The 12,313-nt window shown below is 38.2% G+C and overlaps 1 protein-coding gene across 2 annotated transcripts in view; it reads right to left on the minus strand.

The window, feature by feature from the left end:
* The window catches only part of CHM (CHM Rab escort protein), a 56,027-nt gene that overhangs the window by 21,090 nt on the left and 22,624 nt on the right, over nucleotides 1-12,313 (minus strand). For both annotated transcript variants that reach the window (XM_042029273.1, XM_042029272.1), the window contains 3 exons: nucleotides 11,817-11,933; nucleotides 11,048-11,168; nucleotides 8,422-8,647 (listed from right to left, as the gene is read on the minus strand). In XM_042029273.1, coding sequence (XP_041885207.1) covers nucleotides 8,422-8,647; nucleotides 11,048-11,168; nucleotides 11,817-11,933 — 464 coding nt within the window. The remainder of the gene's footprint in view (nucleotides 1-8,421; nucleotides 8,648-11,047; nucleotides 11,169-11,816; nucleotides 11,934-12,313) is intronic.

The raw sequence follows: 12,313 nt of genomic DNA on the forward strand, positions 1-12,313 counted from the left end.
GGAAGCAGATGAAGAGTCAAATATTTTGACTTTTTTCTGCAGGCTGTGTTCATTATTCCGGTGAAATTTAAAAAAGTCCTGTAAGATTAAAGAATCAGCCTATATTCTAAATTCAATTAGCAACATGACAATTCTAAACCAGTCCCAAAGTTCCGGCACAGTTACCCACCAGCACTCAGTTAACTCACAAGGGGTACTTTGAACCTCTTTGACTCCCATAGTAAGGTGATTTCTTTCCCCAGATCTCCCCTTTTGACTTAGTGTGGAAAACCAGACTGTGACTGGGAAATGCTGCAGGAAGAAGAGCTGGAATGGTAGAGCTGCCCATCAACGCCCTGGGGTGGCAGGGGGGAGAACGAGGACTTGGGCTCATTTCAGCTCCAGGAAACTCTTCTCATGGGGAGAAACCCAGCAGGCAGGAATGGTGGCAGCTCCAGGGAAAAATGCCAGGGATGAGAGAGGGGTTAGGAAAAAGAAAGTAGCCCAGTCATAGGTCACGTTTTAGGACATTTCGTATTTCACAGCTTTTCTAGGGATTTAAGAACCAAATTTAACATTTAAGAAATTGCTCCTTTTTATTGCATGGAATTTAGACTGGATATATAGAAATACACATTCACATCCTCTGAAAAATTCTAGTAGTGAATACAGTATCTGCCAGTAGAAGTGACCAGATAAAACTGTTGTGCTTGATTTTGTTCAGAGCACAAAGCTGCACCTACTTATCACTGACCCTAAATACACCCTCTGTACACTTTTCCCCATAATTACAAAATAGGGGTAATCAAGTCTATTTCATCAGAGTCTGCCAAGGATTGGTATTTATTGTTCACGGATTCTGAACAGACACACTGCACTGAAGTGCAACTATCTCAGGAGTTTTAACATTTGAGTTCCTATTATGTGATGTGCAAGTTTCAGGGTTTGGCAAGTCATTGCTGCCTTTCATAGGCCCAAGATTCCAATTCTGTTTTCCCAAAGTCAAATGTTAGAAGATGACGCAATGAAAGTCTTAATTCATCATACATTTCTATGCTCCTACATGTCAGCCTTGCTTTGTGCCAGTGTAGATTTCTTAGGCTGTTTCTAAACCTGACAAAATTGTTGAAAAAATGAGTCCATGTTTAATCTCTCTTTTCATTTCAACTGTTTGTAATTTAAACAACTGCAGTATTAGCAGTTAATTGCTGATAAAAGTGCCATGTTACTGATGACTCTTGTACAGCTGTTCAGAGAGTCCAAGAGTGGTACAGAAGGAGCTTACTTGTATCCATTAATAAATGCGTAAAAGAGAGACCAATTTTTCTAATAATGCAGTTGAAAGTCATTAATACCACTGAGATTTCTGTAGTTATGCCCATTTTTAGCTATCCTTTTCTACAGGTGTTCATCTATGAAACTAAACTCCCATCCTCCACATTTAAAATAACCACAGAACAACAATCCTTGTTTCAGAAGCACTGGAGTTACAGCACTGTGAAGCTGCAGAAGGAAATGCTAACACATATAGGGATGAATCCTACAAAAACCTGCCTTGGAAGAGAAGCTGCTCAGCTTTAAAGGCATTCCTGAAGCCCAAGTCTCCTTCTGGTGTAGCATTGACTGTCAAGGGAAGAGCCTCCTGTGGAAGGATCCAATTTTGTGGTTTATGAGAAAACAAATTAAATGTGACTACAATATGGAACGCCTAGAGAGGGAAAACAGATCTGTGCAAGAAGTGCATCTTCCAAAGCTTCTGAAAGCAGAAAACGCCAAGTTTCACCATCAACTAACTCTTCATTACTGGATTACTCCATGGTAACAGGTCTCTGGATCAAATAAATTCTAGCAGTAATCAAATTTCTGTCCAGTTTTAGATTTGCTTTCTCAAACACAACTGCTTTTTCCAGCAGAAGTGATGTTTCATTTGGTTTGTTGTTGTTTGTTTTCTTTTAAACAAACAGTCTGGGATTTAGCCTTCATAAATAAAGTATTTAGAAAGAATAATAAATCAACCTAGCAAGTTATTTACAAGAAAATCTTGGAAGTAAAAATTATTATGCTTTTAGGAAACAGTTATAAGTCCCAAAGAATTAGGTAAATTTATCTGTCTAAGAGTACAGTCTGAAAAAAAATCTCATAAAACTATTAAGAGAAACATTGCCACTTGTTGAAGCAAAAAAGAGCATGAAAGAGCTCTCTTTGAGAACGAATTAATTTTATTTCCAGAAACTGCAAAGTAAGTCCACAAACTGTTCAAAGGTAATGACTGACATGATAAAATATGAGGCTAATGCCAACAAAAACTCAAAATTTGAGGTGAAGAATTTGAGACTACACCTAAAATAAGTTGCTCCAGAGCCATGAACTTTGTAAAGACTGTGAATGCCCACAATCAGAGTATAAAGGTGCTGTTTCTTAAAATTAACCACATTATCAACCTAATTTTGTCGAGGATATTGCAATTAACACTACTGCTTTATGAATCAAGGTAAGGAATCATTCTCTGGAATTCTAGACTTAAGAAACAGATGATTTATATGAAAGTTAGGTGAGAATCCATCAGGCAAGACATTGAAGTGGCCTAGAAATTATGGTTAAAGCATTGTGGCAATTGTAAGAAATTGCCACAGAGCTGGATAGGGAAAAAGGAAAAGGGAAATAAAAGAGTCCAGTTGTGCCTGTGCTGCTGTGAGGGCAGGGAAGTGCAGAGGCACTCCCAAGGCTCCTCTCTGGGGGCGGTGGAAGGATGGGGCCCGCCTGGCTCTAAACCCCATCGACCTTGTTGGAGCAGCAGCTGCTCCTCACCCAAGGTCATTCAGCTCCAATTACTCAACAGCTCTGCCCTCCCAGAGAGGCTGAAGAGATCAGGACTGCAGGGCAAGGCACGAAAACCAAGCACTAGGAACCAGTCACTAAGCATTAGCTCATCTATAAAACCCATTTATGTGTTCTCTGCCTCCAGAAAAGACACAAAAATTCCAGTTCTCTTATCCCTCAATGAAATTCAAGGGCTATTTTACTAATTCTGTCATGGTTTGGAAGCTACCTTTACCTTTCCGTGTTTCCTGTGTTTTAATGAAAAAGGACTCTGCTAAATGCAATTTGCCTCCTCGTCTCAGATTTGCTCCAATAATAAACAATCCTGTCATTTGCACAGGTCACCTGATAATGCTGCAACATATTCATATGCCTGAGTCAGAATTCTCAGGAAGACCTTGTGAGGCACAATCTGCACATCCCCACACAACCATGGAGGAATTTACTTGCTAAGGGACAGTTAAGAGGCAATACCAAATGAGAGATTAAGATACATTTCCCTCCTATTTTCACCATTATTCTAATTATTAAACTCTGAAAAACCACAATAACACTTGTATTTTGTGCTTTTAGGTTCCAAATATGCTTTTAAAATGAATCAAGATGATCGAGAATGAAGAGTAGGACAATGTAAGTCTGACCCCTCAATACAGTTTCTTGACTGAAAACTTTTCCATGCCTAGTTAGAGATGTGAAATCAATACACTTTGACAACATCCACATGATTCAGAGCATCCCATGTGATATATTCTAATGGCTGAAGGCCTTCACAAGGAATAAACTCCTGCAGAACACAATTTCTAGTCAGAAATAACAAGGAGCAGAAAAGCTCTCATATTTGTAAGTAATTTTTTAAACAAAGAATTGACAATCACTCACTGAGAAGATAAAATCTAAAATGGGAAGGTATTTTCCAAGTTTCATGCACTTAATGCATTTCACGACAAAGGTTATTTCCAAATTAAAAGTCTTTTCCTGTCAAATTCTGAGAAATAATGTGGGCAAGGACACAAAAGCATTCCATAGCTGTATTAACGACAAGGCTCACTGATCTGTGAATAACCTGAAAAAAATGAAGATTATTGAGTTACTTTACCAATCTATCCATCCATCACTAGTGAACAGGTCTCAGAATGATGGATTATCTCACTTCCCTCATGTTTATCCCAAGAAAGAGTTTTTCCTTAGAGGGAAAAACAAACAACTGATCCTACAAACAATCCTGCTAACTCTGCTCGCCCATTTTGCATTCATCTGCCAACAAAGTGAGGAGAAATATATCAAGTTTGTCTTTAAAGGCCAAACTACATTTGAAGTTTTATTATTTCCCTGAAATGCAAGTGAAAACAATTAAGCACTGCAGCTACTTGTACTATTCAGTATTTTAATACAACCCAAGGAATAGTGACAAATTGTTAGTAATTTCAATTTCATTTTCTGGTCCAAAGAAATGGAATAATTATAAGTGGTAAGACATAGATAAATATGAAAATTAGGTATTTTGAAATGGAGGACTGAACTCATATCTCACTATGTTTTTAAAATCAATCCTGTGATTGTTTCACACTTGCATGGAATCGCACACATGCAAAGACTCAGATCTGTCACATCTGATTGTCACCAGGAATTAACATTGTTTGAATTTCTCATTAATATGCTAAATCATACAATTCACATAGAGGGAAGTTCTGCATCTTGCTAACATGTAGAGACATGATACTCATGTAGAGATTTAACTGAAAAAGATGGTGCACCCAGTTTTTAATAAATTATTGCAGTTAGGTTTCCTGAAGTCCTGTCTTGATTTCAGATCACTAAAACCTTCCTAGATCGTAACAGGGACATAATTGGGTATTTTAAAGAACTTGAGACTACCCCAGAAACTCTGACATCTGTAGCAGATAACAGAGCACATGTAAGGGTAAAACTTATTATTCATTTTTAAATATATACAGGAACCCTCGGAATCAATCACACTATACATCTTATCTCAGCCTGGACTCTTAATCTTCCTGTAAATATGGGGACTGAAAGAGATGGAACTGTCTTAATCGGATCTTTCCTCCATCACAGAATTACTGCTGTCACTGTCACGGAGACAAAAATTACAATTTCAGCCAGAATCTGTAGGAACTACTACAAAGGGTGACATTGCCCACCAAATACACAATGGAGAAGTTCAAAATCTCTTTATAAGAAATGCACATCATTAACCAACTACCCATAAAAGTCAGGGAAAGACCAAGTCCTCTGGCAAAGCAGCTGAGGACATTCCAGCACCTACTGCCACCCCCACATCCGTCAGTTTTTGGGTAACTCTTAACAAAGAGACAAGAGACACAACATGTCACTCATAGAACCTTTGTGAGACGACACAGTGGACAGTCGTCACCAATTCCCTCCAAAACTTCACATGGGAAAAAACTGCTGCTTCTCAAAAAGTCAATTCCATTTGCATGTTCATATTTGCAAGAGTCCAAGAATCGGAAACCAAACTGAAGAGAAACTTTGCCTGGTCTGCCCCAAATTCAGTGTGTTCACAAGGCAAACGCAGTATCCGATGTAAAGGCTTGTTTGAGTTTTCCTCAAGAATGAGATATTACATATTCCTTTTTACTAAATATCAGACTATTGCTACATCATTAGAAAGAAGAGCCAGAACAGTTTTGTACCAAGAAGGAAGCAAAGAAAGCTGTTAAGGGCCAGTAAAGTTTTGCCGCTTGTCAGCTCAGGAGAGCAGGAGGCTTCCAATGACCTTCCTTGTTCCACGACTCCAATTTATGGAGAAAGAAATCTCACATCTGTACCTCACCATATTGGGATGTACATTACAGTGATATAAAAGTTTAATTTTCTCTACTAAACCATCCCTGCTTAAACCAATAAAGAGCAAAGAGCGCTTCTGCTCACTCGAGTGTCGTCAGCAGTTATAAAAGGTTGTAGTGTTTATGCAGGATTCATTTGGGATGCAAGGATGTGACTTACAAATGTCTTTGACTCATTCCCATCAATATGCATGTGTGCCATTTATAACAGTAGCCTTGATGAGAACACACAGTGTAACTGGCTGCAAGAAACGCTTAAGAGGTTTACATTAAAACAGAATATAGAACAGTGGTTAGAAATCACAGGCCAGGTGACACCTTCCTCTGATAAGCTGGTGATAAAAGCTGTAGGCTGTGATCTATAGGCTCTGGCGTTGCCTCTTTACTCCACAGCCCCAGAGGGATTCTTCAGATATGGCTCACTTTGAGCAAGACACAATCCTGAGGGCAGAACACCTTTAAAAATTGTGGTTAATCTCAAAAAATATTGTGATTGCCTCCTAAATTGTTCACTTAAAAAAAAAAGACAATTAAAAAAATAGTTTTGTATTAGAATATTTGTAATACAAACCTTTTAAAAGTATAACTACTTCTTGTTTTGACAGATTAATTTGCTTCAACTATTAAAATACCCTCTTTGTTGTAGAACTTATATATTTTAGCAAAAAACCCCCCTAAAATGCAGCAAGCAATAATCTTAAATAGAAAGTTCAGGCCATCTGAAGAACTCCTGTCATCATGGAATGATTTTCTGATAAGAATATTTATAATACTTCTAGACACCTCTACTGCTAACTCTTGAAATATATTGCTGGTAAAGATCAGAAAACTGCATGTGCTGGTCATTAAATAAAAAATAAAGCCAAAGGGATTTAAAGAATGTAAAAAGAATTAGATGGAGAAGAATCTACAGGAGAAAAAAAGCAAGCAAAAGTCTAATTTTAATTATTGAATTTACTTTTCCCCTAGGTATTTGAAGCCAAGGAAAGTCGAACTGCTGAACTTGTACCACTACCATGGCTCTGAAAATATTCTGATTCATTAATCTGCTGGTCCCATACAGATACCTGGCCTCATATGAAGCCCTATAAAGACACAAAGACATCATAAAATCTACAAACACAAGTTCTGTTGCACGACTGTATCCAGAGTAGTTACCTGCACCCAATTCTTGTTCACAAATTGTCTGTCCAATCACCTAATTATGTAGGTCTGCACTTTCTAAAATCATCGTTATAAACACCGCTTAAAGAACAGATGAAAGGCTATTGATGAAAGATGGTAGCAAGTTACATTGCTATTGAATGGAGCACAATTATTCCAGAATGTTTCTATCAACGTATGACTGCATCCATCCTATAAACAGCCAAGTAGGCTCAAGCTGCTAAGGCCATTCTTCTGGCAGTAATTTAAGCACTGTTCTGGAGAAGAGAAACAGAATCTATCACAGAGACAAACAGGAAGATAATACCCAACGATGTGCTGTAAACCACAATTTCATAGTAGCACACATGTAAAATGCAGAACTTGTCCAGCACCAAACAAAGCAGGTAAGACCCTGCACTGCTATTTAAAGGACTGATGTACAAATATATCACTCAGACAAACTGGCCTCACCAGGCAAAGCTGCTTTTTTTAAACAGAGCTAATGTTTACTTCAGACCTACAGGTTACCACATTAAACCCACATTGAGCAGATGGAAAGGCTGCTTGCCAGCAAAAGCAAAGATGAAAAAAATCCCTCAGCCTTTTAAAAGGCAGTTGAACTGTTGGAAACAACTGAAATTAAAACCGCCCACCCTCTGCACACGGATCCTTGATGGTCCCCAAAAGCACCAAGCACCAGCTCCTGTGCCAGAACCACGGGCCCAGGGACACCTCAGGAGCCAGGGTAAGGACTACGCTGTCACTGCCCACAGTTCAAGGAAAGGAGCTGAAGTGGATCTTGTTTTATCCTGGAATCAACTGGGCTTTTTTGTTTTAATTGCTTTCTAAGGCTCAAGGAGTGGAGAACATATGGCTGCTGTTTGAGATGTCAGAATGTAGAAGCGGCTCAGTGAAACGGGGCTGCACGGGATCTTCTCTGCTGTTCAATTCATAGGAGTTGGAACCTTGTGTTCTAGAGAGAGCTACAAAATGATGTCAAGAGCATAATACATCATTTTACATCAATTGCCCTGTTTGTGTAAATCTGTGATGTAGAAAGGTGAAAGAATTAGGTTTTGTTTTAAATCTAATTGTAAACTGGACACATGGCACCATTCTCCTCTTTCATAATAACCTAGTTCTTTATTACATATCTACCTGTGAATGGCAGATGCATTCTCAGCATTAATTAGTAACACAAACTGACAACATGAATGTTCCTTCAGCTTCAGTAAGACACAAATACAAATGTTTTCAACCAAATGCAGTGTCACCCTTTTGGACAGATACCACTCTAAGTCTCCTCTGTCAGATTTAGAAAGGGGCAGCTACATATGGGTTAAATTATGGCTTTCTCATTTCCTAGCACTTATTAACTTACTATCACAGGCAGCCACCACAGCCACCAGCTACAAAGCTGAATTTGTAATACAATGGAAATTGTTGCAAAGTATTACAGGAGTGTGACGTCCAAATTCTTTTTTTGTTTGTTTTGGGTTTTTTTGAGTGGGGGAAATTTCATAGCCAATGGAAATGTAAAGTGAATAAAACCAACATGAAATTGTTAACAGGTTTATTCCTATCAAATGACATCTCTTACACTGTGAAGGGTTTCCTTTAGGGAAGGTATGTCTGGATAAGTGGGGCTTACCTGCAGAAGCACTGTGGGATCTCTCCTTGCCCATACAGAGGGAACAAAAACGGGGTGTTGCCATAGCGGCCAAGGCACTGCAGGAATTTTTTTGTTGCCTGAAGACCGTCCAGAGTGCTGCTCTCAGTCTCTGAAACCATTGCAATGGAGTGAAGGATGAAGTGCTGCAAGCTGGGGGTCAATTTCCGCGTCTGTAGGAATTGAGCAAATGTCCTGTTCTCGTAGTCTGAGGGAAAAGCACATGAGGCACTGAGCACATTGCAACACCTGCATCATCTCCTGTGCTTTTGGATTTCAGTAAACAAAAGCAAGTGACTTTTTCAATTAACACCTTACTGAAAATGGACCATCCCAGTCAATGAAAGTTAGAAAAATTACTCCCAGAAAGTGAGTTTTCTCAGAAGACAGAAATACCACTCCATTAAAGTATTTCAGAATATCACAAACCCACTCTATGGGTCTCCAATGGCACCACCTATTCATTCTGTTAGATTTGATCTACCTCCATTTCCCAGTCCTGAGAGAAAAGTGAGCAACTGTGGACAAAAAACCATTGAAGTGCCTTGGGATGCTGTTTCCTGTAAATTACCCAAAATATGACCCCTGAATGACACCCATGCCAGAACAGGACTGCTGGGTCCACACTGCCAGTGCTACAGTGGATATTTATGCACAGAGAAGCCACTCCCACAGTGCCACAATCCAAAGATGAGAAGGTGCAATATTTATCTCAATTTGATGACTTGCTGGCAACAAACAAATGTGGATGAGACAGAGAGCAGACAGGGATGAAGAACTCCATCTTCCCCTTAAAATAATATTACTGCTGACACATTTTGAAATTCAAAGAAACACAAGTCTTATAGGAGATGTTTAAAGCATGTTGGCATTGATACATCTCTGAAGAACTTCAGTTATCTTCATAACTGAAACATTTTCTACAGCAAAAGACTGTATTTAAGCAATAGCATACTTCTATACAATTCAGAAATCTGCTGTTAAGCTTATTTCAGTCCTGGATAAATTCCTAACTAATTCATAAACACTTCCATCAGTGCAGAGACCAGCATTATCAAGCTATATATTCTGGTCAAGATTCAACCACTGCTTTATTACAAATGTATCTTACTGCTCTTTGTACAGCCATGCAGAAAGTCCTAAAATGACAAGGATTTTTTTTTTTTTGTTTTATCATTCTAAAAAAAATTCTCAAGTTTTCCTCACTTCAAACTTCTTATATAATTCCATATTTTACAGAAAAAAGCTTTAAAAAAAATTCATCACTCTCATGAACTCTCCCTATTAAAAGTCTGCCTTCCCACGAATGCAATGATCTCATCGAGAGCAATTTTAAATTTCTGAAGTTTTTACATTAGCCTAATCTGACTCAAAATATTCTCAATTACTTCTCAGGCTATTTTAAAATGTAGGAACAAAATCTGTTTAACTGTCTCTGGAAGTAAAATAAATCTAATGTTATTTAGGTACACGAATCAATGGATTCATTTAAAATTGATGTGGCATCTCCTTTTTTTCTTAATAAATTTTCTAAATACCGTCTATACCCTCACTCTGAGCACCTCCCTTTCTTCCAGCAACAGCAAACTGAGATCACCAGCAATCAATAAACCACTGCAGCCTAATGAGTTTTTCCCCCTTCAGGATTTTCTGGAGTTCATTACAGACTCTTTGTTTCTTAATCTTACCAGATCTTGATACTGACTATTTTTCTCTTGCTAATGTTTAATAATTTTCTCTGATGTTTGTACCTACTGTAAGAGTCTTGTTCAAGTAATCAAACCAGCACCCAGCAACCTTGAACACTGGATTCTTGCAGAAATACTGCCTGGTCAAGCCCCTGCCAAGCTCCAAAAGCACCGATACGCTTTGGTCTGCAATTTCTGTCAGTACTTGAACTACTCCTCTTTCCTCGCTGTTTTTTTTGGCAGATTTTTTCTTTTTGCCTTAGTTTACTTTCAGACTCCAAGAACTGAGGACATCACTTCATTCTTTGTACCCTGAGGAGCACAAACCCAAAGTACCTTCCTCCTGTGAAGCTGATTTCCCTCTCTGACCTGATGCACGTTACACTTTGCACATTATAGCTCAAATCTACTCTGATTTCCTCTCATCTAAGTAAGCCAACAATTGATAAAAGCACTTTGAACTTGCCCTCTACAACTAAAGAGCATTAAATTACATTTACTTTCAAAGTTAAAAAATTCCATTTTCTCCATTTCTGATTTTGTGGTATCGTGTTGTGAGGATTTACACAGTATCCAAGAAAACAGAGAGAAAATTCAGATACATCACATTATTTTAAAAAATACCTGGGGGAGGGGAGGAAACACTTAAAAATGATAAAAAGCATTTTGCAACCCTGCTGTAATATATAATTTTGCTGTTAAAGAAAAATGTAAATAATAAATGATGTGGGAACTAGAAGAGCAAGTGCTTAAGTAGAAGAATTTAATGCTGAAGCGAAAAGGTCATAAAAAGGTCAAAGCATACCTTAAAAATGAATCTGTAAAAATAAACCATGTGAGAACACAGGAGATCTCTCAGAATTGTGCCTCCCTGAAGGAACTCCTAGGAAGGGAGTGTGCCCTGTTCAGTGAGACACTACCTTGGTATTCCTCAGGGTGCTGTTCATAGTCCAAACAAAACGTCAGAAATTTCATGAGCATTCTCTTCTCCACCATAGTGAGCTGTCTGCTGTTGAAGACATCTGCTCTAGAACAAGGCACCTGCAAAATATTTTTTAATAACTTCAGATACTTTCCACACTCTGAATGTAAAAGCATCAAGCAGCAACAGTCTGATTACCTAACAAATACTTAAAAAATTACTGTTTTCTATTATAGTTATTTTCTTACATATTTTTCCCCTATTTTTTATTGTAACTAAAGTTACCAATTTTCCACAATAAGAATATTTTTAAATCTTTTTCAGCTTCTTCCCCTTTTTATTTCCCTTCAATTTCACTTGCATCTCTCATTGCAGAGTTAATCAACAGAGTTTGCATTAACTGTGCCAATATCTCCTGTTGCCATTAGCACACTGACTTCTCTTGTAAGTAGCAGAGAGACAAATCAAGTCTGTTAGAATCTTAAAGCCTAAAATCAGTGAATTTTCATCTTCAAGAATTAACTGCCAATCAAACATTTAGCCTAAGGTAAAGATTTATGTCAATATACTGGACTGTACAACCTTATTTTAGTTTGATTGTTTTTTTAGTATTTATATATAACACATGCAAACACCTTTTCCTCTGGAAATTAAAATCATAATTAAGGAAAAATACCAGCTTCTTGTCACAAAATTCTCAAAAAAACAATTTCAAGCTTCTTGACTTTAAGGAGATGAAATACATGCACCACATTATTTTCTGATACCTGCTCTACTTTCCCTTCTCGGAAGGCGAGAACTCGCGTGGCGTTTTTGAACTCTGCGTATCGGCTCACGTTGGACTTAATGAGAAGGTCAATTAGCAGGCCCCGGGAGTAAAGCAACTGCGCAGGGAGGAGAAAGGACGTGGTGGGTGAGGAGGATCAGTGAAGTACCCAATACTGCTCATGTAAATCCTCACCAGCTGCTCCTTAAATCACCTGAACTGAGAGTCACCTTTTCCCAAGGAAAATTTCATAATTTTCCAGTTAAGGTTTAGTCATACATAATTTAATCATCTTTCTATAAGCTACAAATATATGATGAAATACAGAAGGGACAGAAATTTAACTATGAACTGAAAATGTTTGTCTGTACCGAAAAGTCTCGTGGTCCTGAGGAACAGACTTTACAAGATCACACAGGAATTTTCTGGATAAAGGTTTCCTGGGACACCAATGAGGACACTACAAGGAAGCCAAAGTTCCTGTGCCAGGGAAACCCC

The sequence above is a fragment of the Corvus kubaryi genome, unplaced genomic scaffold, assembly GCF_017639235.1.
Source record: "Corvus kubaryi isolate FWS band 111438036 unplaced genomic scaffold, C.kubaryi_AGA036_p1.0 37322, whole genome shotgun sequence".
Classification (NCBI taxonomy): domain Eukaryota; kingdom Metazoa; phylum Chordata; class Aves; order Passeriformes; family Corvidae; genus Corvus; species Corvus kubaryi.